General features: G+C 58.9%; 10 protein-coding genes across 10 annotated transcripts; 7 read left to right on the forward strand and 3 right to left on the reverse strand.

Annotated features, from left to right (window-relative positions):
- Window positions 1-366: 366 nt before the first annotated feature.
- Window positions 367-1,628, forward strand: BKCO1_6000227 (transcription factor tfiih subunit; the record flags this gene model as incomplete). Its single annotated transcript, XM_020277880.1, has 3 exons — window positions 367-412; window positions 466-1,371; window positions 1,432-1,628. The coding sequence occupies 3 exons, from the start codon at window positions 367-369 to the stop codon at window positions 1,626-1,628; spliced, it is 1,149 nt and encodes a 382-aa protein (XP_020133728.1).
- A 1,187-nt stretch (window positions 1,629-2,815) lies between these two features.
- On the forward strand, window positions 2,816-6,156 carry BKCO1_6000228 (glycoside hydrolase family 35 protein; the record flags this gene model as incomplete). The annotated part of the gene is made up of 7 exons (XM_020277881.1): window positions 2,816-2,938; window positions 2,999-3,075; window positions 3,141-3,327; window positions 3,376-3,491; window positions 3,549-3,930; window positions 3,984-4,118; window positions 4,171-6,156. 7 exons carry the CDS (start codon window positions 2,816-2,818, stop codon window positions 6,154-6,156), a joined length of 3,006 nt encoding a protein of 1,001 aa, XP_020133725.1.
- A 269-nt stretch (window positions 6,157-6,425) lies between these two features.
- Window positions 6,426-6,902, forward strand: BKCO1_6000229 (uncharacterized protein; the record flags this gene model as incomplete). The annotated part of the gene is made up of 1 exon (XM_020277882.1): window positions 6,426-6,902. The coding sequence occupies one exon, from the start codon at window positions 6,426-6,428 to the stop codon at window positions 6,900-6,902; it is 477 nt and encodes a 158-aa protein (XP_020133724.1).
- Window positions 6,903-7,549: 647 nt separating this feature from the next.
- On the reverse strand, window positions 7,550-10,093 carry BKCO1_6000230 (alcohol oxidase; the record flags this gene model as incomplete). Its single annotated transcript, XM_020277884.1, has 6 exons — window positions 7,550-8,094; window positions 8,210-8,434; window positions 8,490-8,566; window positions 8,624-9,347; window positions 9,442-9,611; window positions 9,708-10,093. The coding sequence occupies 6 exons, from the start codon at window positions 10,091-10,093 to the stop codon at window positions 7,550-7,552; spliced, it is 2,127 nt and encodes a 708-aa protein (XP_020133839.1).
- A 2,378-nt stretch (window positions 10,094-12,471) lies between these two features.
- BKCO1_6000231 (trna methyltransferase) lies at window positions 12,472-14,199 on the reverse strand (the record flags this gene model as incomplete). The annotated part of the gene is made up of 1 exon (XM_020277885.1): window positions 12,472-14,199. The coding sequence occupies one exon, from the start codon at window positions 14,197-14,199 to the stop codon at window positions 12,472-12,474; it is 1,728 nt and encodes a 575-aa protein (XP_020133840.1).
- Window positions 14,200-14,585: 386 nt separating this feature from the next.
- BKCO1_6000232 (mitochondrial 37s ribosomal protein mrps5) lies at window positions 14,586-16,023 on the forward strand (the record flags this gene model as incomplete). The annotated part of the gene is made up of 2 exons (XM_020277886.1): window positions 14,586-15,714; window positions 15,803-16,023. 2 exons carry the CDS (start codon window positions 14,586-14,588, stop codon window positions 16,021-16,023), a joined length of 1,350 nt encoding a protein of 449 aa, XP_020133837.1.
- A 1,832-nt stretch (window positions 16,024-17,855) lies between these two features.
- Window positions 17,856-19,948, reverse strand: BKCO1_6000233 (n-terminal nucleophile aminohydrolase; the record flags this gene model as incomplete). Its single annotated transcript, XM_020277887.1, has 5 exons — window positions 17,856-17,972; window positions 18,033-18,142; window positions 18,197-19,504; window positions 19,555-19,754; window positions 19,830-19,948. 5 exons carry the CDS (start codon window positions 19,946-19,948, stop codon window positions 17,856-17,858), a joined length of 1,854 nt encoding a protein of 617 aa, XP_020133838.1.
- Window positions 19,949-21,067: 1,119 nt separating this feature from the next.
- On the forward strand, window positions 21,068-22,637 carry BKCO1_6000234 (arp2 3 complex subunit; the record flags this gene model as incomplete). The annotated part of the gene is made up of 5 exons (XM_020277888.1): window positions 21,068-21,102; window positions 21,181-21,203; window positions 21,262-21,489; window positions 21,550-21,596; window positions 21,651-22,637. The coding sequence occupies 5 exons, from the start codon at window positions 21,068-21,070 to the stop codon at window positions 22,635-22,637; spliced, it is 1,320 nt and encodes a 439-aa protein (XP_020133842.1).
- Window positions 22,638-23,212: 575 nt separating this feature from the next.
- BKCO1_6000235 (myb dna binding protein) lies at window positions 23,213-25,325 on the forward strand (the record flags this gene model as incomplete). Its single annotated transcript, XM_020277889.1, has 2 exons — window positions 23,213-23,234; window positions 23,338-25,325. The coding sequence occupies 2 exons, from the start codon at window positions 23,213-23,215 to the stop codon at window positions 25,323-25,325; spliced, it is 2,010 nt and encodes a 669-aa protein (XP_020133843.1).
- Window positions 25,326-26,036: 711 nt separating this feature from the next.
- BKCO1_6000236 (transcription initiation factor tfiid subunit 10) lies at window positions 26,037-27,099 on the forward strand (the record flags this gene model as incomplete). The annotated part of the gene is made up of 2 exons (XM_020277890.1): window positions 26,037-26,405; window positions 26,644-27,099. The coding sequence occupies 2 exons, from the start codon at window positions 26,037-26,039 to the stop codon at window positions 27,097-27,099; spliced, it is 825 nt and encodes a 274-aa protein (XP_020133841.1).
- Window positions 27,100-27,164: the final 65 nt, after the last annotated feature.

Below are 27,164 nucleotides of genomic sequence, written 5' to 3' on the forward strand. Positions count from 1 at the left end.
TCGAATGTGTATGAGAAGAGGAAGAAAGGAGGGAGCCCCGCACCCACGGCCTCAATAATGCACAATATACGGTAGGCAAAACAACGGTAACACAGCAGCTTGTGGGTCACGCAAGCCACACTGTGGGGAAATATAAAGTCGAGAGCAAATGAGAGGAGGAGGAGATGATGTAAGCCTCCGCAAACGGGGACGTCTTGGGAAACGGAAGAAGCGGCCCGACTTCCATCCAATAGCAGCGCCGCAGCGCCACGGCTCAACCCCGGCGTGCCATTAGTCATCACGCAGGCGCCGTCTCCGCTGCTCGAGGATTTGGAGCCGTCGGAGCTGGTGCTGTTACTCGCTCAGGCTTGCACCACCATCCGCGTCATGGAGGCCGTCGACGCGACCGAGCGCAGCTACAAAGGCTTCGACGGTACCAAGCATCCCTCTGCCGCCGTGCATTCGACATCGCTCATCTGTCCACAGGCCCGCCTCCATCTCTGCTGACCCTCATCATCGACACCAACCCACACGCATGGGCCTACCTATCCTCGACCCTGCCGCTGTCCAAGGCCATAGCGAACCTGCTCGTCTTCATAAACGCCCACCTTGCCATCAACTCTGCCAACCAAGTCGCCGTGCTCGCAAGCCATACCCAACAGGCAACATGGCTGTATCCCACCCCGCATCCACCAAACGCCCCCGGCCGCAGCACAGCAAACGGCGATAAAGGAAGCAATGGGAGGGCAGATGGCGACGTCGACATGGCAGACACGCCAAGCATGGACGACGCGAACAAGTACCGCCCGTTTCGCAACGTCGAGACAGAACTGCTGGCCAACCTGCGCGCCGTCATGGCGCAGACCAGCGAGGCCGACCTGAAGGCCAGCACGACGACGCTGATCGCCGGCGCCCTCACCACCGCCCTCGCCTACATCGCGAAAGCCACGCTCAAGTCGGCGCCGCAGGTGGGCGACAGCAACAGCGCCGCCGATCTCGTCGCCGCCGCCGCCGCCGACGCGCCCCAGGCCCGCGCCTCGCTGACGTCGCGCATCCTGGTCCTCAGCGTGTCGGGCGACCTGGCCTCGCAGTACATTCCCGTCATGAATGCCATCTTCGCCGCCCAGCGCCAGCGCATCCCCATTGACATCCTGAAGCTGGCCGGCGACACCATCTTCTTGCAGCAGGCGTGCGACGCCACCGGCGGCATCTACCTGCAGCCGTCGGCGCCGCAGGGGCTGCTGCAATACCTCATGATGGCATTTCTGCCCGACGAGACGGCGCGGAAGCACCTGGTGTTGCCAAGCGCCGGCGAGGTGGACTTCCGGGCAGCCTGTTTCTGCCACAGGCGGGTTGTCGACGTCGGCTACGTCTGCTCCGTGTGCCTGAGCAGTGAGCATTCTACTCCGAAACTTGTCGTTGCAGTTGAGCTGACGCGTGAGGTCGTTTTAGTCTTCTGCGAGCCGCCGGCCGATCAAACATGCCCCACGTGCACCAACCCACTCTCTGTTTCGAGTTCCATCACCCGGGTGCCGGCGCTGATTCCCAGGAAGAAGAAGAAGAGGAAGAGGGTCGCGGGCGAGGCCACGCCGGGAGGAACGGCCACGCCGGGCACCCCCGGCGGCGGAGCAACACCGATTCCCTCGTGAATTTGCATTTCCCCAGGTGCTTTCTCCGCAGTGGCGTGATGGGATGGCTTTTTTGCACATGATATCGTTTTTTGGTCTTGGACGGGTGTGGCGTTGGTCGGGGTAAAACAAGTGGGGCTCTCACGGCATTGGCATCTGCAGAGGCGTTCTGGGTTGGACTACCGGCACAGGGGCAGACGGTAGCCTGGGCATGGGGCTGATGAGGCTTTGAAAGAGATCGGCTAATTAGTAATTAGTGCAACGGCTCTGGCATAGGCGACATGGGTTTGATAGGCACTTAAAGCTCAACGGCTGGTTCAATCTGGTCTGGAAGCATGGCACACCGCCGCCGCGATGGCCAGGAACCGGAACGCAAGCAAGCGGCCGGGGGGAGGGATCGCGCTAGGGGAGCATACCTAGTCAATGACAGGAGGCGCAGGTACAGTTATACCGACACGGTACCGAGCGGATGCTGGAGACTGGGGCGGTCACTGGAAGTGGCGGGGAGAAGTCGGTTCCGGCGGCCTGGTCTGGAGAAACGAAACGGGGCTCGGTCGAGATGGCACGATGGGTGAAGTTGGGCGGCGGCGAACACGAGATGGGCCAGGGTAGCTCCGCACCGGGCTGGGCAGTGATCAGCATGGCCGGGGTAAGCTCTGGCAAGCTTCCAGCTCCGGCTGCCTCGCCCGCGCTTCGCTTGCTGTGAGGCTTGAGCCACCTCCGCACGCCTTTCCCGGCCTTCTTCCCCATGCAACCTCCAACTTTGCCGGCCCCCGCATTGTCAGCGTCGCATCACGCCGGAAGATTTGTCGCCGCATCTCCAGTGACGTCCCCCCCGGTCTTCCCCCCCGGTCTTCCCCCCACCTCCACCACTTCCCATTCGTCAATTGTTTCGCTTCGGCTCCGTTTCTCGCGAGCTCCTGTCGTTGTTTCTTGGCTGGATTGCGCCGGACCTGACTACTGTGTTGTGATGTGATGATGTGCACGGCCTACCGCATCCCACCGGGGATCCGTCTTGGTCTATATGTGGGCGGGGCCTGCCTAAGGAGCTCCGGCATGGCGACATGACCGTTTAAAAGACCCCTCCAGCACCGCCTCCGACCAATTTCGCTCCCGCAGCTGTCCCCCGCTCAGCACCGGCGAGAGGATCCCAAGCTGACTGTCGCCGTCTGTCTCGCCTGTCTGCACGTAGCTCCTCTGCAGCTACCATGAAGCTCTCCACCGGCCTGCTGGCGGCGAGCCTGGCGTCCCAGGCGCTGGGCGCCGCCGTCTCTGCTGGCAAGCCCACGGACATGATCAAGCCGTACAAGCGCGAAGCTCTGCAGGACATCGTGCGCCCCCCGTTTTTTCATCCGCCTCGCAGGACAAGCTCGCTGACGCGCAGGAACTAGGTCACTTGGGACGAGCACTCCATCTTCGTCAACGGCGAGCGCATCATCTTCCTCAGCGGCGAGTACCACCCGTTCAGGTATGATCCTCCTCTTCAAACACATGCCCGCCACAGAACTGCCATGCTGACATGGTCTTATTCAGACTTCCGGTCCCTTCGCTGTGGCTCGATGTTTTTCACAAGATCAAGGCCCTGGGCTTCAGCGGTGTATCGTTTTACGTCGACTGGGCTCTGCTGGAGGGCACTCCCGGCGAATTCACCGCCGAAGGCGTCTTCGCCTGGGAGCCGTTCTTCGATGCTGCTAAAGAGGCTGGCATTTACCTGCTTGCTGTGAGTCCGACGCAGCCATCTTTCACCGCCACAAACTGACAAAGGTAGCGGCCTGGCCCGTACATCAATGCTGAGGTCTCTGGCGGCGGTTTCCCCGGTTGGCTCCAGCGCGTCAATGGCACGCTGCGGACTGACGACGAGGCCTACATCAACTCGACCGCCAAGTAGGTTACCTACCCATCCCGACCAAGCTTTGGTGCCATAGCTAACCCGCCGATCAGCTACGCCAAGAACATTGGCGAGATCATTGCCAAAGCCCAGATCACCAACGGCGGTCCTATCATTCTCTTCCAGCCGGAGAACGAGTACACGGGTGCGGTTGAGGGCGTCGAGTTCCCCAACGAGAACTACTGGGCTATTGTCGAGAAACAGTTCCGTGACACTGGCATTGTGGTCCCCTACATCAACAACGACGCTTCGGCCAAGGGATACTTCGCGCCCGGATCCAACTGGACCCCGCAGGTTGATATCTACGGTCACGATGGCTACCCGCTTGGATTTGACTGCGCCAACCCCTATACTTGGCCGGATGGAGGTTTGCCCCAGACCTGGAGGGAGTTGCATGAGGAACAGAGTCCCAGCACTCCTTACGCGCTGGTTGAGGTATGATTCGTGATAGTTTTCGTCAGCACCTTTGCTTATAACACGTGTTACAGTTCCAAGGCGGTTCTTTCGACCCTTGGGGTGGCCTTGGTTTCGACCAGTGTTCTGTCCTGCTCAACCACGAGTTCGAGCGTGTCTTCTACAAGAATCTCCAGAGCTTCGGTGCTACCATCATGAACTTTTACATGGTGCGTGTCCGCCGTTTTCCTGCCATTGAGCCTCCACGCTGACGCCTTGCAGATCTTCGGCGGCACCAACTGGGGAAACCTTGGCCATCCTGGTGGCTACACCTCGTACGACTACGGTTCGGTCATCAGGGAGACGCGTGAGATTGACCGCGAGAAGTACAGCGAGCTTAAGCTACAGGGCAACTTCCTGAAAGCTTCTCCCGCTTACCTGACGGCCGTACCCGGCGAGGTTTCCAACGGCTCTTACGCCAGCACCACCGCCCTCGCCGTGACTCCGCTGCTGGGTAACGTCACGAACTTCTTCGTTGTCAGGCATGCTGCCTACAACTCGTTGGAGTCTACTTCGTACACCATCACCGTCCCGACCAGCAAGGGCGACCTTACCCTGCCGCAGCTGAATGGCACCCTGACCCTGAACGGCCGCGACTCGAAGGTGCACGTTACCGACTACGACGTGGGTGGAGAGAACCTGCTCTACTCGACCGCCGAGATCTTCACCTGGCAGAAGTACGACGACAAGACGGTGCTCGTGGTCTACGGCGGCCCCAACGAAGCGCACGAACTGGCCTTCTCCAGCGGCAAGAACGCCACCCTCATCGAGGGCTCGGGCGTGACCATCACAGCCAAGAACGGCGCCACCATCCTCCACTGGTCCGTCACGCCGACACGCAAGACGGTCAAGGTGGGCGAGAGCCTGTACCTTTACATCCTCGACCGCAACTCGGCCTACAACTACTGGACGCACGACGACATTGTCCTCAAGGCCGGCTACCTCATCCGCAACGCCTCGGTCGACGGCAGCACGTTGTCCATCGTGGGCGACCTCAACGCCACCACCACACTCGAAGTCATCGGCGGCGCCCCCAGCGGCCTGACGTCCCTGACCTTCAACGGCGAGGACATCGACTTCACCCAATCCCCCACCACCGGCTCCGTCTCCGCCTCCCTCGCCTACACGCCCCCAGACATCTCCCTTCCCGATCTCTCCAGCCTGTCCTGGAAGTCCCTCGACACCCTCCCCGAGCTCTCGGCCGACTACGACGACAGCGCCTGGCCCGCCGCCGACCAACCCTACACCCTCAACACGCTCCGCCCGCTGACGACGCCGACGTCGCTCTACGCCGGCGACTACGGATACCACTACGGCACGCTCTTGTTCCGGGGTCACTTCACCGCGACCGGCACCGAGTCGTCGCTGTACCTCTCGGCGCAGGGCGGCTTCGCCTCGGGCTTCTCCGTCTTCCTCGGATCCACGCACCTCGGCTCCTGGACCGGCGCCGACTACGCCTCCAACGGCAACGTGACGCTCCCCATCTCGGGCACGACGGCGGGCGAGCCGGCCGTCCTCACCGTCGTCCTCGACACGACGGGCATCTCGGAGAACTGGGTGGTCGGGGCCGAAGAAGCCAAGCTGCCCCGCGGCATCCTCGACTTCGCCATCGAGGGCGGCGTCGCGGCGAGCGCGGTGAGCTGGAAGCTGACGGGCAACCTCGGCGGCGAAAAGTACGTCGACCACTCGCGCGGGCCCCTCAACGAGGGCGGCCTCTTCGCCGAGCGCGCCGGGTTTCACCTCCCCGGCGCGCCCACGACCGACGCCGCCCTCTGGGCCGACAGCACCGGCCCCGCGACGGACGGCCTCGCCGGCCCCGGCGCCAAGTGGTACGTCACCACCGTCGACCTCGACATCCCCGCCGGTTGGGACGTGCCCGTTTCCTTCTCCTTCGCCAACGGCACGGCGACGAACGCGACTGCGACTGCGACGGCCAGCGCGTACCGCGCGCAGCTCTTCGTCAACGGCTGGCAGTTTGGCAAGTACATCCACAACATCGGCCCGCAAGACGTTTTCCCCGTCCCCGAGGGCATCTGGGACTACCGCGGCAGCAACACCGTCGCCGTCAGCGTCTTCGGCCAGGAGGAGGCGGGCGTCGCGGTGGAGGGGCTGGAGCTGGTGCTGGGCGGGACGCCGGTGAAGACGGGGTTCGGGGCGGTTGAGGTGGTGAAGGGGGAGAGCTGGGGGGAGAGGGAGGGCGTGTATTAGGTAGGTAGATGAAGGGTTTTTTCGAGGTTGGGGGAGTGAGTGAGTGGATCGAAGGGGTGTGAGACTGAGTGGAGTCTGTGGTTACGTTTTTTTTTTTTTTCACTTTTTGCAGTGGGCGGTTGGGGATGGAGTCTATAGACCCTTCTTTCACCGGACTTCAACTTCGGTTCACTGTATGTGTCCTCATCTGAGTCGGATACAAAAGGCGGCGTTGTTGCTGCCACTTGACTGCCCATCATCGATCCAGCCCGCCTCTCCACTGCTCAAAAATGAAGCTCCTGAGCACCATCACCGCCGCCCTTGTGGCCATGGCATCCACCCAGCCAGCCATGGCAGCGCCCCTACCGTCCGAATCGTCGCAGAGTCTGCCCGGCGTGGTCATCGGACTAGCCATCGTCGATAAAGGACCTATAGACACAGCCTACGGCATGATAAACATCTGCCTCAAGTCCATCAAGAAGCCCGACGGCCCAAAGAACGGCGTCTGCGGCGACCGAACACTCGACTTGGCCGACGCCCTGAAAGAGTTCAGCCTCAGCGAGCGTGAGCTCATAGCTGATACATTTCGCCTGCGGACTCTGGCAATGTACAACCAGAAGAAGCACGTTCCCCGCGACGACCACGGCGCCGCCCTCGACAAACGCCACGAAAGCAACACTGCTGCCTCCCAGTTCGGTCCTGAGCTCTTTGAGACGATGGTAAATGTCCTTTGGGATCTAATTCAGGAAATTAGGGGTAAAAGATGATTAAATCATCTGGCGAGGGGGAGTGGCTGTTTTGAGTTCGGAGGACTCGTGCAGTATGTAGTGGTTGGGGGAAAAAAAAAGGATTTCACTCCATTGTCTGAACGTATGCTTGGTGTGTGGCCATGTGATGACTCGACCCAGCACCCATATATGCAAGAACCGCCGTTGCTAGTGGCGGTATTTATTAGGGTACGCGACGCGTGGGACGAGATAGCCTCGGATAAATATATAATTACTATATGATTTGTCTTTTGAACCAACTAATAGGAAGGTTAAACCTTCTACGCTAGACCTAAAGTGGCCCCCGAACATCCTCCGGTTCTCAAGTCTGAACCTAACACCCCGGCTACGTCGCCGCCGCTTCGGACCTTCGGCCCTCCGCTTAGCAGCTCGAGTGGTTGTCGTACACTGGCTCGGCTTCGCTGGTGGAAAAAGACCACTTGCTTCCTTCCCCATCCTCACTATGATCAATCTCTTCACGCCCCCATGTCACGGCCACGGTCCCAACAAAGTAGCAACCGTTGAGTCTTTCATAGACCTGAATACTGATTGCCGGCTTACTTGCCTGCAACCCACCGGAACCTCGCCTATGCGTTCGGCAGCTTGCAATTCCCAACACCACCCACACCTACCCGCATTTATCCCAATCACTCCCCCCCATCCCACAGCCCCCCCTCGTCCCCGTCCACCAGCCTCACCGGCCCCTCCCCTCCCCGCTTCTGCTTCTGCTTCTTCTGCTTCTTCTTCTGCTTCTCCTGCGCCTCCGCCTCCTCCGTCTCCTCCGCCTCAGCCGCCTCCTCCTTGACCAGATCCGCCCCCCTCTCCGCCAACGCGTACACCGAGCTCTGACAATTCCCGCTCACATGGCCCGGAAACGCGCTCGCGTCCACCACGCGCAGCCCTTCCACCCCCCTCACCCGCAACTTCCCGTCCAGCGTGTCGCCCATGGCGCACCCGCCCGCGACGTGGTACTCGCCCATGGACCAATTCTTCACCGCGGATGCGGCCGCGCCGCCGGCCGAGACGTCTTGCAGGTCGATGTCCGGGGGCGGCGAGAGGCGCGCGGAGAGGTGAGGGGAGAGGGAGGGGGCGCGGGCGATGCGGTCGGCGAGGGAGAGGCCGGCGGCGAGGACGGAGGTGTCGGCCGGGTGGGTGAGGTAGGCGGGGTTGATTGTTGGGGCGGCGAGTGGGTCTGTGGTGGTTGGGGAAATGGTGGTGCACCGGGTGGTCAGTGGTGTGTTGTTGGTTGGGGGAGAGAGGGAGGGAGGGAGGGAGGGAGGGAGGAAGGAAAATGTTGGCTTAATTACCTGCGCTGGCGATGTGGACGGAGCCGCGGGAGACGGGGTACTGCAGGGCGCAGCCCCAGATGACTTCGGGCTGCGCGGGGTCGCCCGGCAGCCAGAGCTTGGATTGGTCTTGGATGGATTCGTCCGTCAGGTTGCCGCGGGCGGGGATGAGGATGTATTGGACGTTGGCTGATTTGTCGTCTTCGAGGTGCTTGATGATGAGCTCGAGCTGGCGTTGTTGGAAGGCTGTGGCCGTCAGTGATGTTGTAAACGTTCGCCGCAAATGGAGGAAGGTACGTACGCGTCGAAGTCCTCTGCGTCTCGCGGATGCTGGCAACCGTCTTGTCGAGCTCTTCCTTGGACACCAACCGCTTGTAACTACACCACACAGTCAGCCTTGGGCGCTCGCACCTCGATCAGCTCCACACCACTCACCTCACAAACCCCTGCCCGCTCGCCGTCGCCGTCAACGGCCCCGCCGCCTCCTCCACCAACGCCCTCTGCGCCTCCGCCATCGCCTCCGGGTGCCACAAGCTATCCGCCGAGATGACGCCCGGCGCAAGCTGGTACGCAGCCCCCGTGACGACATGGTCCTGGAAGTTCTCGCCCACGCTCGGCAGCTCGACCCTGCACTCGACCCCGGCCGCCGCCAGCACCTTCGGGTCACCAATCCCCGACAGCTCCAGCACCTGCGGCGACTGGATCGCGCCCGCACACAGCAACACCTCCCGCCGCGCCTTGACCTCGTACTGCCGGCCCTCGTCGCCATGCACAAACGCCACGCCGCTCGCGCTAACGACACGATGATGACCTGCATTGCCCTGATGATCATCCCCCTCTCCCGCGTGATCATCATCATCGTCATCGTCATCATCCAGCACGACGCGCGTCACGCGCGCCTCGCACAGCACGCGCAGGTTCTCTCGCGCCGCGACGCCGCCCTCGGAGAAGTAGCCGCGCGCCGCGTAGCTGCGCTTGCCCGCCAGCGCGCCCGACCGGTACACGCTGCCGAGCCCGTTGTAGAAGCCGTAGTGGTCGCCGCCCCACGCGTCGACGGGCTTCTCGGCGATGTGCGCCGCCTCGTCGGCGCCGGCGAGGAACGCGTCTTCGATGGGGAGGCGCGTGTCGTTGAAGGAGGTGTGGATGGGGCCGGATGTGCCTGCGGGGGAAGTGTCAGTCAGAGTGTCAGAGGACTTGGACTTTTTTTGAGAGCAGGGGGAGGGGGGGATTGGTCGTGCGGACGGAGTACGGACCGTGGTTGACGCCGATGGTGGACATGGCGGCGCGGTTGGTGATGCTGTCGGGGATGGGCTCGAGCGTCTGGTGCTTGGTGATGTATTGCCGCATGTTGGCGAAGCTCCAGCCCGGGTCGTTGGATAGCGCCGCCCAGTCGTCGTAGTCGCGCTCCGAGCCGCGGACGTACCTGGAGTTGTCAGTCACTCAGTCATGATCCCTCGTCGGGGTTGGGGAGTTTGTTACATCATGTAGTTTATGCCGCTGGATCCTCCGAGCACCTTACCGCGGGGTATGTTGTGCACGATGCCATTCATGCCCTCCTGTTACCATGCTGGTCAGCTTGCTGTAACATTCGTTGGAGGCGGGGGTCAGAGGAAGACTTGCCTGTGGAGCCGATTTCCAGTTCCAGTCGTATTCCGGGTGCCCAAGCATCTGCATGAACAGGCCCGGGGTATCGACCAGCTGGTCATTGAGTTTGTTCTTTCCGGCTTCGAGCACGCCGACGTTGATGTCCGGGTTCTCCGTCAGGCGGGCGGCGAGCACGAGGCCGGCTGTGCCGCCGCCGATGATGACATAGTCGTACTCCTTTTCGAGAAAGGCAGACGCCGAGGTGACGAGGGCGGGGAGCGTGGGGGAGGTGCCATTGGCTCCGTTCGCCGCGTCGCCCATGTTGCTATCTTGCAGACGAAGGTGGTCTGGAAGTCAGAGTGGGACAAAGTGTCTGAAGAGCTGTTCGATCCACTTTGCGGTACGGCTGAAGTCCGAGCTTTTATGCTCAAGGCGGACGCGGCCTGGTCGATTATGGATTGGGTCTGGAGCTCCATCGTGTCTGCTCATGCATGGTCTACATTGAGACTGTTGTTGCCCTGCATGGTAGAAGGACTAGTGCTGACGGAGCTGCTAAGTACCCCGCAGCTGCATCCTTATCCTCACAACACCAACACTTGGATCACTACCGCTGCCGCCGCTAGTGGCCGGCCATGTCAAAAATAGACAGGGACTCCTGGCAGAAGGAATATCATGGTCAGATAACGTTGCCCAGCACAGACCCTCACTTGGTGATATCTGCCGATAGGTCGAATATCCTGCTCAGTCGACGCATACGGCTTCGATGGCGACAGTTGAGGTTATATCACGAGAGGAAGCCTCCATAGTTGCCTGCACCTAAAAGAAAGCCTAGATTTTGCCACCTGCGCTTGCGGCGGGAACTTCCATGAACAACAACTGCGCTGTACGTCTGGACAAACTTCTTGCTAGTTTAGTAGTAGTGACTGGGCAGTCATTGTGCCCCGCACTTACCCACCCCAGCGTGCCAGCCATCTTAGCCAGAAAGCGGGGTGCCAACGCCATCGATCATTCCCACCGTTCAGCCAATCGCTGCCGTTTGCCAACAGACGACTTCCACGGTTGCGCTTATGTAGTATCTGCCTGGGCTCTGTGGGATTCCTGTCCACCTGATCGACAGACCATCATCACACACCTGCAGGATATCAGCTCACCACATCTACAGCTTCAAGTAATCAAGCACAGCCATCAAACCGTCCAAGCAATGGCCACTGCACTGCAAGACCCAGAAGTTTGAGGCCCTCTGAGCCCCGCGGAGGTTACGTCACTCTCCACTTAGACAGATCAGCTGATAAACAGACGCAGAACAGACATGTGAGGGTGAATCGTCAGGCGTGGTTTGATGCTTTGCATCGGTCGGCATTTTGTAAAATAGAACAGCTGAAGCGGTAGTCGAAACACTGATCAGATCTCCCAAGCGCGCCCTGATGAACCTCCTCACTCGCAGAACAAGTGATTAAATTCGTGCAGTTGGCCTCGCGACTGCCAACGATGCGACCGTGATATCGAATTAGCTTAGAGCGTCAGATAAGATAGTACTGCTATGTTTTATGACGCGCTAGGGGGCATCTTTGAGTGTACGCCTGCAGCTGACAACTAATCAACTGCCGCTGGCTGATCACTTCAGCACGGCGAGCTTGTCAGGCGTGTTGTTTCTTCAACCATTGATCATGTAGCCTCCAGGCTTCTGCCCTATAAAAACCAGAAGGCAACTGCAAAGAAAGAACTATTTCAATCCATGCTTTGCTTTTCTGGGCCGTCGAATGCACGTGGATGAGTTGACTTATGACTAAGGTCAATGGACATTGGACGCAACCTTCGGTGTGCCTGTCTCTATCGCCGAGCCCTGCTGCGGTTCTTGTCCATTGAATGAACAGACAGGATGATGAGCAGCAGCAACACTGCCTTCACGAGAGTACTCATCAACATGACCATGTGCTGCTCACTACCAGTGTCACCAGATCTCGCACTTCACCAAACCAAAAGACCAGCACTCCAAGCTGCAGAGACTTGCGCCACTGTATACGCCGGTCTAGGACGAACAAATATAGAAGTGACATGCACGCGTCGAATGCAATTGTCCTGCCATCATACGGCAGGAACAGTCACAAGATGTCCTCCGTGAGGTGCCACAGGCAGCCCGCTGAAGCTGGTTCTCATGGAAGACGTCCCCGAAGATCTGATTTTAAGCTAAAACTCCGAGGTCCTGGCCCATCACGGCACATGCATGGACGTCACCAGGCCACACGGTAAGCGGCAGTTGACGTCCGCGTTCCCAGTTCCGTAGGACAAGCGCGGTCACGTTGACCAAAGAACAAAGTAGCAAACAAGACGCACGGGGAACCCTAGCGAACGAGGAATGCAAAAGTAAGCGTGTTGGGGGACAACTGGCGAATGAGCTAGAGCATCTGAATGATCTGCATTCGTCTATGAACACCTTTACGATGGGCTTCAAAGCACTTTTGACTGGGCGTCTCTTTCACCGGGTCGCAGAAACTTGCTCCACCACGATAAACAGCCCGGAGGTGAACAAGATGAGAGTTCCAACATAAAGTTCTGCGGAACGTGGAAAGACCCATTTAGTATGGGAAAAAGGGTTCAGACTTCGCCCATGAACGCCTATATATCCGTTTTAATCCGTCTGCTGATGCACAAAGCCCACGCCCCACGCCCCACCACCTCATAGCACCCCAACCAACCATCTAATCAAGCTCCCTCTCCACCTCCACCATCTTCTCCTTCTCCTTCTCCTTCTCCTTCCCGCCCTCCCCTTCCTTCCTCCTCCGCAACACCGCCACCCCCTCCACATGCCCCGTCTGCGGGAAAAAGTCAAACCCCACCAGACTCTCAATCTCATACACGCCGCCGCCGACCCCAAACCCTCCATCCACGCCTTCCATCCCATTCACCAACACGCCCACATCCCTCGCCTGCGTGTGCACGTTGCAACTGACATACACGACCCGTTCGGGACTGTACCGCAGCAGCTGGCGCAAGAACAAGTCGTCGCACCCCTTCCGCGGCGGGTCGATGACGACGGCGGTCTCGCGGGCGGGAAACGTGATGGAAGCGAAGAGGTTCGCGGCGTCGGCGGCGATGAAGGCGGCGTGGTCGGCGGCGAGGCCGTTGAGCGCGGCGTTGGTCGAGGCCGAGGCGATGGACGAGGCGGCGATGTCGATGCCGAGCGACTTTGCGAACATCTGGGAGAGGGTGATGGTGAAGAGGCCCGAGCCCGAGTAGGCGTCGATGAGGTGCTTGATCGGCGGGCGGCGGCTGCCGGGGTCGGTGTCGGTGTCGGTGCTCGCCGGGGGCAGGATGTGGTCGCGGATGTACTGCGTGAAGGTGGGGAGGATGCTGTTGTTGTTCTGGAAGAAGGCGCCGGCGGGGTTCTCGAACTGGAAGTCGTCGATGTATTCGGTCGAGCGGCCTTTTTGGTCGGTCACGCATGTTTTTTCGTGGTAGTGCGCGCCGCGGTCCTCGAGGACGGCGTCGGGGCGTGGCGCGGGGGGTGGCGCGGCTGGGTCTTTGGGTATGCGTTTGGTGCTCTCGCGGAGGAGGATGGTGGCGCCTTTGGTGTATTTGTCCAGTTCGGCGGCCACGCGCTTCCGCTCGCTCTGCATGCCCATGCGCACGGCGTCGGTGCCGATGGGGCAGTCCTCGATGTCGATGGTGTGGCGGGTGCCTTTCTTCATGTATCCGATGGGCGGGACTTCGGCGAAGGTTCTCCGGATGCCTTTGCGGCCATCGCTCCTCTTCTTGCCGGGGGGACCATCGAAATGTGGCGTCAACTTGGTGCGGTAGCCGTATTGCAGTGGGGAGCCGATAGTGTCGGCAACCTGTGGTATAAGCTCCGGTGCCAGGTCGGAGAAGTTCTTGTAGGCTTTCTCAACGATGGTCCTCTTGTGTACCAGTTGTGCCTCATAGGGCAGCATCTGGAACTGACAGCCGGAGCAGGAGGCAAAGTACTTGCACTTCACGAGCGAGTCATCTCTGATGTGTCCAGGGCTGATGACTTGGACAAAGTCTGTCAAGGTATAGCCTTGCTTTGTGAAGTGCTTTATGACCTTGGCCCTGACCTTATCGCCGGGAGATGTAAAGGGAACGACGAAGACTTGGTTCGAGTTGGGAGCCAGCGCAAGTCCATCACCGGTCGACGAGATTTCTTGCACTGTGAGCTCGATCTCGGTGAAAGGATCCGGGAGGGAGGGCTGCTGGCCAGGGTTCGCTTCTCCACTCGCGTCATTGATGGAGTGTTTTCTCAGCAGGGCCTCGACATCTTTCAACAGAACCTCCTCATGGGTGCCCTCGGTCTTCAGCACCGACTCCTTCTCTTGCTTCTGCTTCTTGAAACGGTAGTTGCGGGCGCCCTCCCAAGCCCTCTTGTGGCCGTTGGTCTCGACGGGAGCGACCTTGTCCGCTGAAGAGGCCATGCTGTACGGGCGGCGGCGTACAAAGGCGCAGCCGGCTCTGTTCAGGGTCTGCAGAACTGTGCGTCCGGCGAAGGCGATCATCCACGTGCTGGCGTTTGGGGAGTGTCGGGGAAAAAAGTGCGGATGAAGTTCAGTCAGAGGAAAACGGCGGGCTGCGATTGGGCGGGTGACGCGGGCGGATTTGCGGCTCCATAAAAGCTTAATTTCTCGACCACCAGAAAAGAATTCCGCCCGAGCGCCGATGGATGCGCGTGAGCTCTGAGCCGAAGCCTACTGCCACCGCTCCCGTCCCTCAACACCACCGCCCATCGCCCGCCCCCCGCCCCCGACGGCTCCCGGCCCGCCTCAATCGCTTTCTCCCCGGGCATTGACCTCCTGCTCCCGCCATGAGCACCGTCGCCCGCCCCGCAAGATGTCTCTTCGCACGAGCATCCGCGGCCACCAGGTCCGCAACGACAGCCACCAATGCCGCCGCCTCCGCCTCCGCCGATAGCAGCACCTTCCTGCGCCGCCAATTTCACGCCTCGCCCGCGCACAGCAAGCGGCGAAAGCCGCACTACCCGTCCATCAAAGTCGAGCACATGAAGCAGCTGCAGGATGTCGCACAGAAGACGTTCCCGTCGTTTAGCGAGGAGGACAAGAAGGTGCTGGCGGCCAAGTACTCGCCGGAGCAGCTGGCGGCCATCGAGGCGGGCGAGCAGGCGCTGGACTCGCGCGACCTGCTGGTCGAGGGCTGGCACACCGACGTCAACAACCACCGCGAGGCAGACCCGATGGCGCTGCAGTACAACGACGACCTGCGCCGGCTGCAGCCCGTGCTGGACAAGAAGCCGCGCACCGAGCTCGACCCCTATGCCGACTACGGCGTGCGGCCGCGCACCGAGGACGAGATGGCCCAGATGCTGGCCATGTTCTACGTCGAGGAGGGCGAGCGCCTCGAGGCCCTGGGCCTGCAACCCGGCTCCAAGGCCGAGAAGGACGAGGAGGACCGCGGCCGCGTGCGCTTCCTACAGTTCCTGGACAACCCGCGCACCTTCATCCACGCCAACAGCGAGGAGGGCTACCGCATGATCGAGAACGAGAACTTCTCCGTGCTGGCCCCCGAGATGCCCAAAATCGACGGCCTGGCCCCCAAGTCCGTCGGCGGTGCTGCCGGCGGCGCCGGCGAGGGTGACGAGGAAGCCAACACGCTGCGCCTGACACAGCAGACGGGCCTGACCAAGGCCGACATCCGCTTCCTGCGCGTCAAGAACCTTGTCATGCGCCGCGTCGTCAACCAGACGCGCCTCGGCAAGGTCGCGTCCATGTACTACCTCACCATCGCCGGCGACGGCAACGGCATGCTCGGCGTCGGCGAGGGCAAGAGCACCGAGCCCGAAGACGGCCGCCGCCAGTCCGTCATGAACGCCATCCGCAACATGAAGCCCGTCGTGCGCTACGAGAACCGCACCATCTACGGCGAGGTCGAGGGCAAGGTCGGCGCCGTCAACCTCAAGCTCAGCGCCAGGCCGCCAGGTAAGAGAAACAAGCCTGAATTTTATTCCCCCTCCCGCCACGATCCCCATGTCGGCAGTATGTAACTGACTTTGGTCCGATCCAACAGGCTTCGGTCTCCGCTGCCAGCATCTGATCTTCGAAATGGCCCGCGCCGCCGGCATCCACGATCTGGCTGCCCGCGTCACCCGCTCCCGCAACAAGATGAACACGGTCAAGGCCACTTGGGAGGCCCTGCTCGGCCAGAAGCTGCCCGAGGACATCGCCCGCGCTCGCGGCAGGAAGCTCGTTGACGTGCGGAAGGTGTACTATGGCGGAAGCGTGCACTAAGAGATTCGTATATATCTTCCATCTTTTTTTTGGGGGGGTTTAGAAGGGCGGGCAGAGACGCTAGAGGTGAGCAGCTGGAGAGGAATGAATGAGAAGGCATAGGGAGCTGAATGGCGAGTATAAGGAAAGGAATCATGAGGGTGATGCATATTGGCGGCCGCTGCATTATCCAAAAGAGCGGGGAGATCGATCGGAAATAACCGGTTGGGTGTGTATATCCTGGAAACCAAGAAAAAAAAAAAGAGATATCACTGACATGTGCGGGAAAGAGTGTCACGAATGGCTGTGGATATATTGACATGTATATTTTCTGTACTACTATACGAGCGGGCGCCTTTCCATCTGAAGGCCAGGTTCCTATCAGTGATTTCGCTGTGGCAGAGCGTACACTAGAATCTCCAGATCACTACGACTACAAATCTTGTTGATTCTCCGGTACCTGGTTTAGCTACCTACTCCTTTGGTTCCCAGCCGATCTGGAGCGGAGATGACCCACAGAATAGTCAGTGTCCGCGAAGATTTTTGATGATATCATGATTCCTTACTCCTCTCCAGAACAAAAAAAAAGCACCCCTGCAATTATCAATCACCATAAATGCCCAGCGCCATTGAATGCACATGGAAAGACTTGGGGTTGGTTCATGTCGAGGACAGAAGCAGAGAGAGGCGACACCAAAGTGATGCCCTCTCTTGGACTGTCATTCGGGCTGCCGCAGAACGCTTGCTCTCTAAAAGATGTGAAGGTAAGACTATCTATGAAGGCTGCCTTTATACTAAGGCATGCAAGCCAGCGCCTAACGATACGGTGCACACAACATTTCGTAGCTATTTCCCCATTGGTTTCTTGCCTGCTAGCTGAGGTGCTGATTCACGGTCGACATCATGTGGGAAGCGGAGCGCTGTAGGTGTATAAAGCAGACTCTTTTCCTTGCAAGGACCATATTTGTTAGCCGCCACTTCATCTTATCCAAGTCAAAACACTGCGTTTTCAACAAAGACCAAACACTGATTCCACTTCTGTGCGTCTCGGCCCTTTCGCTTCTAACAGCGAATCGACTCTACTGGAATAAGAGCGCTATGATGACGAGCCTTACCATTGTTCCACCATGCTACACAGCTCCATCGTCGGAGGTCATGATTATCTCCATCAACATCATATACTAATCATTGCTCGACACCGGAGGGGTGACTGCGAGCTAAGTACATAGCACGTACAATGACCAGGAAAGCACACAAAGTGTCTACGAGTTCCCTGATGACCAAAGTCGTCCATGTTGTATGTCTTAAGCTTAGTCGGCTAAACACACATATCTCTCAGAGAATGTAGAAGCATGGCGTTAGGATTGATATTATATTAGGTACACCCCATAGCCTATTCGTCCGCGTGTCATACACATGCCACTTGTCCCACGTGATCATCAGAGGCCAATTGTATCGCCATGGATCAATGGGACAGAAACAGCAGCGTAAATTTAATGCGCAAGAGGAGGCCCATGAGCCCCTTACATACAGTCCTGACGGGAGTCAATTCTAAGCGATCAAACATATGGATGTGCTGAAGCCTGTCTCGGCAACCATTTTCAGCTCACAGCAAGAGAAGATTGGACGGAGAAGAGCTATGATTGTGATGTAATCGATAGATAGAATAAGGGGTAGTAAGAAAACTCCTGTCGCTAATTAGGGTCTACGGAAGAGTCCACAAACCAATCGCCATGTAGCCAGGTCATAGTGTCGTAACTCATGTAGAAGTAGGTTCATCTAGGTTCCGCTTCTCAAAAACAGAAACGCCAGTTGGAAAGAATCATAGGAAAGCCGGCCAACGAGGGCAGAACCTACCGCTTGCGCTTGTAACGCAAGCAGCGACCACCTTGTGCGATGATGCCGGGGCCAATGCTGCGAGACATGGTGCAAGTGGGTCTGTCCTCGTCGGAATGCATGGATGCTAGAGCCTTAATCTCATGTTAGTCCATGACGTTCTTAGCGTAAGAACATGGACGGTCCAAACTTACGAAGGAGTCGGTATTGTGAGCAAAGTAAAAGTAGACACCATCACGGGTCTTTTTGACGCTCATGGCTCCGATCGCACCGGCTGAATGACTGCTTTTGACGCTTGGGTGACCTGAAGAGAAAGTTAGCGCGACAGGAGCATGGTTAAGACTGGGCTTGTTTTTACCCATGAACTCCTTCTCAACCATGGCCCTCACTGCCTCCTCCTCAGACACGGGTTGTAGCTTATTCTCTTTGTCCTTCATCAGGCTGTGGTAGAGTCTCTCGGCTCCGACTGTTGCGGCCATTGTAGTTGCCATGTGCTCACCCGTACCGCTGGTAACAGTGGCGACCGTTACCTTGTCCTTGTCCTCGGGATAGCATGGTACCACCGCAGCTCCGACGCCAACAAGTGCTGCAGGACCGACCCTTCCTTGGTACTTCATTCCGATGCCACCGGAGGAGGCTCCGCAAGCAATATTGCCGTAACAGTCTACCGCAATGGCGCCGACGGTGTCAGTAATATGATCCTGGTGTCTTCCTCGGTCAGAAGTTTGCTTTTGCCCCTGCTCAGCGGCATTGTCCTGACTAGAGACGCGTCGAGGCACCTGTGGAGGCGGCAAAGGAGCATGCTCAACAACGTGGCGAAGCTCAGTAGAGGTGCGTTGGAGAGTACGCCTCGTTTCATGTACAGGTGACTCTGGAAGAGGCTGTTCGACAGCCTCCTGCGGCGGAGGGCTAGGAGTTAGGGACGGAAGTTCGAGTGACGGAGACGAAATATCCGACTCGTCCCCCGATCCATCATGGCATGCTTCAGACTTTCGCTTGTGGTCTTCTCCCATCTGGATATCTGCGTGATCATTGGCGTCGCTCATGTCGACATCCGGCGTCGAAATCCTGGGGATATCATCGGTGTCTGAAAGAGATGACATTGTTGGCACAGTCTGAGTACTGTTTATCAGGGGATTGTGAATGGCTTCTTTGAATGCGGTTCTTTTAGGTCCACCTTCAACAAGTGTCACAGATGATGGATCTGGTGCGGTCATGCAGGTTTCAGAGGATTCTGATGTGATGTTGGAGTTCGGCGAGGAGGTGGTGAGGGTGGGCACAGGCTTTGGAGAATCGGTCCTCGTTGTCGAAGCAGGCACACCCCGGAGCATTGCCTGGGTATGCCTTGAGCGCAGCCGCTTGCGCTCTCTTTCCTCTGCTAGTGGGTCTACCGTCTCAGGGATGTATTCAGGCTGAGTTATGGGAGGCGCCACGATCTGTAATGCCTTCCGTTCCGCATATGCCAAATCGGACTTCCATCTGACCCAACGTTCTCGGGCTGCCGGAGAGACCAGTGCATCGTGAGGAAGGACCGGGATACCTTGGCTGAAAGCATAATCGGTAGCGCCTTGAGCAACAAGAAGGTTTGGAGGGACACGCTTCAGCAGCAACGACTTGGTGGTGTGATCAAGTAAGACACGCGCCAGGGATATGGGGTTCTTGATTTCTGTCATGATGTCAGGCTGTTTTCGGGCGATGGGGCCAATGGGCACTTACGAGCAACAGCACCAACCGCGCCGCTGCGTCCTAGATGATCGACGACGATAGCATCGCACTCAACCACTCCATCCATGGAGAGGTTGCTCCCATACCCAGCGTTAGTGATTTCGCGGTCCTCGAGTATCTTGATCGCAATTTCTACAGCGTCTACAGCGGTGCCTCCATTTCGAAGCAATGCCATGGCGGCCTTTGCAGCACTACGATTCTTTGGTTTAGTCTTGAATAGCTCGAATGAAAACCGCACGATGCTCACTAGGGAGTGTTTGACTTACTCGTTACAGGCTTGCAGATGCAAGGTTTCGTTCTGTACGCTGTGGTAGCCTGCTCCAGCATGCACAAAGATTGCGCAAATGTCGCCACCCCGGCGACCTCTTCCCCCATATCGTGACATTGTGTTGTGTGAAGCTGGGTCCAACTGCCTCGCGGGAATTTCCGTGGGCTTGATCTCTTTCAAGGACGAGAGGCGGCGCCGAAAGCGTAGCAGCCTCAAGCCCCGGCGCGATGGACGACTCAGCTTGACGACCTGCTTCAAATGGCGCTTGAACCGGTCAGAGGTACCCTACAAGTGTGCAACTTGTCTTCGTCGTGGTGGCAGAACCTTGGCACGTGCAATGAGTCTTCGCTTTTCTGCGAGCGATAAACGTGCTGGATGGGGAGACGCGTGAGCAGCGCGGTGGCCTAATGGCGTTGGATGGGCGGCAGCTCGGGCTTGCTGGCGGTGATAAAGATGGAAGACGAGGATGACCCAGAAAAAATGGCGACCTCGATCGGGCTGTCACGCTCTCGTCCGCCTCGGTCGCGACGATTGACAAGCGAGTGCAACGGGGTCGTGACTGGTAGGAGAAAGGAAAAGAAGAGCGGGAGGGTGGCGTTGAGAAAACGGAGCAGAGTCAGAGGGCGACAGTAGAGGACGCTGTTGCGAGCGGCACGAGGTTGACGCCTTCCATAGCGAGGCCGGCAAGAGCGCGTGGAGACTGCAGCCCGCATGCCCTAACAGCCCTCATGACTCCATCAAGTCTGTGGCTACCGGAAACTGCACAGAATACTGCGCGCTGTCGAGAAGAAAATGGGCGCGCAACGGATCGCATGCATTCAGTCCACCGTGATCTCCACCCCTTGAGCTTAGAGATGAGCGCACGATGCACCTCACTGCGCGGATGAACCAGAAATCACAGACGTCGTAGCGGCTGCGTTGGGTCCGTGGTCATGGAGAGGTTTCTCTGCACGGAGAGCAAGTAAAGACGCGGCAATGAGGACGCGACATGGTCTGGCACGCAGCGTTGGAGGAGGCGGGAGCTTGGCGCTGGCGGAGCGATGATGCAGCGGGGCGCGGAGAGCCCCCATTGGGTTTCGAGCGCCCGCCTCGTCTAGCGACCTACATCACCCCCGAGCCCTACCACTACCAGGCAGCCCTCCACCACATCCAGCGCCGGGACATCTTCCCCTGCCTGCACCTTCACCAACCTTTGCCCTTCAATCAGAGCTGTAGCCGCCGGCCTCGTTCTTCGCCATGGCTACCCAGACCCCCGCCGTTGTCATGGACAAGTGAGCTAGCTCCCGACACCGCCGAGATCCCCTCCGCTGGCCTGAGACCCCCGCAACTGACAATTGACCAACCCACAGCGGTACGGGCTACTCGAAGCTAGGTACGCGATCAATCTGCACCGTTCATTACCGATCCTCTAGCTGACTTTCCGCACCTAGGTTTCGCCGGCAACGACTCCCCCTCGTTCGTCTTCCCCACAGCCATCGCGACCAAGTCTGCCGGAGGAGGTGCTGGTGGTTCCGGCTCTGGCCGCCCGGCTATTGCGAACAAGCCCTCGTTCCTCACCGGTGGTGCCGGCCCTGGCGGGCACTTGTCAGGGAAGCGCGGTACGGAGGATTTGGACTTCTTCATCGGAGACGAGGCCCTGGCCGCCTCTTCTGGTCCTGGTACGCTACAACAAAATAGCTATACGCTGTGCGAAAGGGCGCGTTGGTTAACCTGAGCAGGCTATGGCCTCCACTACCCTATCCGTCACGGACAGATTGAGAACTGGGTAAGCTCCGACAGACGCTTCTAACTCGCTCTCCCGACGCTGACAGCTACTCAGGACCACATGGAACGTTTCTGGTCCAATTCGATATTCAAGTATCTCCGCGTTGAGCCCGAGGACCACTACTTCCTCCTGACTGAGCCTCCACTCAACCCCCCGGAGAACCGCGAGATGACGGCCGAGATCATGTTCGAGTCGTTCAACTGCGCTGGTCTGTACATTGCCGTGCAGGCGGTCCTTGCGCTCGCGGCCTCCTGGACCTCGTCCAAGGTTACGGACCGCTCGCTGACGGGTACGGTCATCGATTCCGGTGAGGGTGTCACCCACGTCATTCCTGTCGCGGAAGGATATGTCATTGGATCCAGCATCAAGAGTGTTCCCATCGCTGGAAGGGATATTACGTACTTTGTTCAGCAGCTGCTGCGTGACAGAGGCGAGCCTGACAGCAGCTTGAAGACGGCGGAAAGGATCAAGGAGGAGTTCTGCTACGTTTGCCCCGATATCGTCAAGGAATTCTCCCGCTACGATAGGGAGCCTGACCGGTTCCCCAAGTACGAGGTCAAGCACCCCAACGGCAAGAGCGTGTCGGTCGACGTTGGCTACGAGCGCTTCCTCGCGCCTGAGATCTTCTTCAATCCCGAGATCTACTCCAGCGATTTCCTCACGCCGCTGCCCAACATTGTCGACACCGTCATTCAGACCAGCCCTATTGATGTCAGGCGTGGTCTCTACAAGAACATTGTCCTCTCTGGAGGTTCTACACTGTACAAGGACTTCGGTCGCCGTCTGCAGCGTGACATTAGGCACTTGGTCGACGCACGTATCAAGGCGTCAGAGGCGCGTAGCGGTGGTGCTAAGAGTGGTGGCCTGGATGTTCAGGTCATCACGCACAAGAGGCAGCGCCATGGTCCCTGGTTCGGCGGTAGTCTGTTGGGCCAGACTCCCGAATTCAGGAGCTACTGCCACACGAAGGCGGAGTACGATGAGATTGGTCCCAGCATTGTCCGCCGTTTCGCTCTTCTCGGCGGCCCTGGCAGCACGTAAAGGGACAGATGAAGTATTTGTGCCTTTGCAACAGGATAGAATGCGGAGGCGATGTGGATGTCGATACACCAAGACCCGTTCAGAACGGAAAAATGGGTGCATTTCAAATATGCGTGGAGTTGGAAGCAGCGGCTTAGGAAGGTAGCAAATCATAATCAAGCTGATCAACGACTGGAGGAGCCACAAATGGTGGGAATCATGACTGGGTATGACGGGGAACATGATTAACGACGTCTACCGTGGGATGTTCTGGCTGGATCCTCCCAATTTCCCCGCGCCAATCATTGCAGGCGCGCCGTGAACTGTTGAGAGTGCACGACCAGCGCCCGAACGAGCGCCAGGTGAGTTTGCTGCACTCGTCTGTATACAATAGCGAGCGCTGCGCACCAGAGCCCCTGATAGCCGGTCGAAGAGGCACACCGACGGTTCTCCAGCTTGACGAGGCACGGGGGCGTGCAATTGGTTGGCGGGGCGGCGTCGGAGAGCCTCCGGCGGAGATCAAAGCTCCTCCCTCGTCACCTCTTGACTTCAAGCGACCTAGTCTTAGGGCCAGGCGAGGCTTGACACCCTTGAAGATGGTCAGACCGCTGGATCTCTGTATGTTGATGGACCCTGCATCTTCTTCCACTTCCTCTGCGGCTCCAAGCCCGCGCGTCGCTCTCGTGCGATTGCTGGGTTCTGCCTACTGACCCGCTCACAGCAGGCGACGCGCCCGTTGCCTCGGGCCCTCCAGCTCCAGCGCCCTCATCCATCAGCCCTACTACCGACCGCGCCTCCAAGCGCCCTGCTCAAGCCATAGCTACGCCCTCGAAGCGCCTGAAGCCGCAGCCTCTCGGCCCGCAAGCCCTCAATGGCCCGCACTCGGCGCAGCCTGCCCAAGCCGGCAGCCTGCCGCTGCACCAACAAGTCTCTGCCGACCAGAGCAACGCCTTCGCCGTGAACTATACCCCGACGGCCACTACCGGTCCCGAGAGCTTCGTGGCGCCCTTTGGCGCTGGCTGGAACCAGATGCCCGGCAGTTACTACGACAACGGCTTTGCCGTGCCCTTGGCCCAACAGCCTTTTGCGCCCTCCTACGACACGCAGTTCGTCACGCAACAGTCGCCCATCTACAGCGAGCCGTACTCACCGGCCTCAGACGTGAACCCGGAGCTGGTGAAAACTTTGCCCACGCTGGACAAGCTGTCGGGCCGAGTGCTGGCCACCCTCGGCCAGCATTCCTTCCAGGATACGCTGAACGTCATCAATAAGATTGACACGCCCGCGGGCCAGGAGTACGCTTCACTCAAAGAACTCTTTGAGAATCACTACAAACAGTATAGCCAAGGGAACTCCTTCATAGATGCAGAGGCGCTTCATCTGGATGGCCAGCAACACTCTCCCACCGTGCGCAAGGCCAATCTAGCAGCCTTCGTCAGCAGCATATTCGGTGGGCAGGAAGTCAGTCTGAACGAGCTGAACGAACACTTTTTGGACATCTTCATTCCCCCGAATGGCAGGTTCCTGAGTTGGCATGGTGGATTTTACGTGGAGCTCAAGACACAGGTTTACATCAAAGAGTTGATGAAGGGAGAGAAACGCGACGAGGTCATGAGCCGATTGTTTCCGGAGAATCTGGCCGAGAAAATGCTTGCGAGGCATCCCGAGATCAAGCAGCTCTTGCCTCCGGAATTGGAATTTGTGAAGTTCGCTCTCCAGCGCCGACAATCACTTCTCGCCGAGGACGACACGGTGCAGGCTCGAGTCATGCTTCCGAGAAAGCACGCTTGGAACGACCTTCTCAAAGAAGTCAACAGTTGCATTCAGAAATACATGGACGGTGCCTCCGCTACTAGTCGGCAGAGTTCTCAATCATCAATGTACAGCAATGCCCAAGGTATCAGCCCCGGTGGCTACTACCCGCAGCAGATGCAGGATGCAGTCGGCGGAAACTACGATGAGACGATCACGAGAGCAGCGCTGATGGCTCACGCCGCGCTCCATGGGCCACAACAGACCAATAGTTCAGATGCACAACCCAATGTATCCTTCTACCAAGCATATCCCCAGGTCGCTCAGCAACACCAGCCATCTTTTCCCACAAGCAAGGCACCGAACCCGCCAAGTCCGATCTCAGTCCAAAGCGCGCCGACGCAGGTTTTGTACGATCGGGCACGTTCAGCGTCGACTGTTCGCGCACCGCCCAACTCTCGGAAGCCAGGAGCGGCAAACCAGCGGCGGCCTTGGAGTATCGACGAAGAGCGCGCTCTCATGGATGGCCTTGACCGGGTTAAGGGCCCTCATTGGAGCCAGATTCTGGCTCTCTACGGTCCTGGGGGAACCATATCGGAGATCCTCAAGGAACGCAACCAGGTGCAACTGAAAGACAAGGCAAGGAACTTGAAACTGTTTTTCCTGAAGAGCGGAGTCGAAGTGCCTGTGTACCTACTAGGTGTCACAGGTGATTTGAAGACGAGGGCTCCTGCCCAGGCGGCGAAGCAAGAAGCACTGGCGAAGCAGCGAAGAGACGAACAGGAGAGCAAAATAAGGGAGCAGCGTGCGCAGATGGATGCGGCGACTGTGCTGGCGGCGGCCGGAAGGTGGCCCGGGGCTGGCGATGGCTTTTCCCAGATGGGTTACCCCGCTCCGCAAAGCCATCCGGCAATTGATCCTTCGCTTCGGACTACCGATGGGCCCAGTAACGCCTAGGGGCTAACAGGGTTGTGAAGACGGCGTTGCGGTTTCGTTGTTAGAGAGTGTGATGGTTCCATTACTTTCCTAGTGTAGAGCGATACCGGAATGAGGTTGGCAACGTCATTGCGGTGGGGTTTAATAGTACGTACCGTGGAGGGACGAATGGGTGGAAAAGTCTCATGGATTTCCGTTTTCACTGGATGGGTATGGACACGGTCTAAGACCACGACCCGGTCGGGCAGCTTGCAAGACAAGGACAGTATGATACCCGAAATATAAATAGATTAACTGGCCATCTCGTACCATTAGTGACTACCTACGCCCTGGATGAGAGAACAAGGTAGCAGGGTGCTTTGAGCTGAGTGAGCGAGCATTTGTTGGCAGTGCAAGGATGCTTCGCTTTTCTCCTACCTACAAACTCGTCATATCCGCGAACTATGATACTCTGCGAAGAAACAAGCAGTCGAGAGAAGCTATGGAAGCATTTCCGCGTCGTGCTCGAGCTGTGATTGGGTGAATAGCGCCCCCAGAAAATCAATCAGCGGGAACGTGCACGGGCCTGGCTAGCTGGGCGATTAGATACCACCGCAGTACATTCGCGACACACCATTCCTGCAGCACCACGCCCGGTGACACCCTCGCCAACACCCCCACGCACGTCAGGTGCCCTTGCTTATAGCCCACCCCATCTTTCCGAACTCCGACGAATCACGCGCCTGTGCGACAATGTCTTCCGACCACCCAGCTTCCGGCGCGCAACCTGGCGAATCAAGCGCCGCCAACACCAACCCCGAGGTCAAGCAGGAGGAGCTGGACGCCTCCATCAACGCCGAAATCGCCTCAACCGATCCCAATCAAGCCGATGCTATGAATCTCGACGGCGCGACCGACATGGACGGCCACAACAACAATACCGGCAGCGGCAGCGCGAACAACGCGTCTGCGCCCGGCGCCTCGGGCAGCGGTGGCCTTGCGCCCGGCCAGGATCCCAACATGATCGCGGGCGCGCCGCCTTCTGGCGAGTTACGCATCCCGACCAAGAAGGATGCCAGCCTGCGCGAGTTCCTGAGCAAGATGGACGACTACGCACCCATCGTAAGTGCTTCCCCTCCTCGCACTTTCGTCCCCTCCACGGCCCCCACCTCCCCTTTTGAAGCCTCTCCCCAGATATTGCCCAAGGCGCAAAGCCGTTTCGTCATCCTCCACAGCAGTTTCCGCAACAAGCCACTCCACAGCGCAACAGCAACAACAACGGCAACGGCCACACTGCCATCACCACAGCTATAGCAGCAGCTAACGTGTCGCGCGCTCCGCGCTTCCGCCTCCCCCACAGATCCCCGACGCCGTCACAAACTACTACCTCACGCTGGCGGGCCTGCCGCCGCCGCCGCAGACGCCGCCGCACCTGGCGCGCCTCCTCGCGCTGGCCACGCAAAAGTTCATCGCCGACATCGCCGCCGACGCGTACCAGTACTCGCGCATCCGCTCCTCCAACACCACCTCCAACAACCCCATGGGCGGCCTCGGCGGCGCCGCGGGCTTCGGCATGATGGGCGCCGGCGGCGCTCCCGGCGCGGGCCCCGCGGCCGGCCCCGCGGCGGCCGGCGGTGCGGGTGGCGCGGCCGGCAGTAAGGATCAGAAGGGCGCGAATCTCGGCGTGCAGAGGCCGGGGTACGGTGGTGGTGGGCAGGGTGGCAGTCAGGGGCGGACGGTGTTGACGATGGAGGATTTGGGAATGGCGGTCGGGGAGTATGGTGTTAATGTGAAGAGGGGTGAGTTTTATAGGTGAGATGGGGGGGACCCTGCGAGAAGTGTGAAGGTTCTTCTTCGTCCCATTTGGGATTAACGGGGGCC

The sequence above is a fragment of the Diplodia corticola genome (assembly GCF_001883845.1).
Source record: "Diplodia corticola strain CBS 112549 chromosome Unknown scaffold6, whole genome shotgun sequence".
Lineage (NCBI taxonomy): Eukaryota > Fungi > Ascomycota > Dothideomycetes > Botryosphaeriales > Botryosphaeriaceae > Diplodia > Diplodia corticola.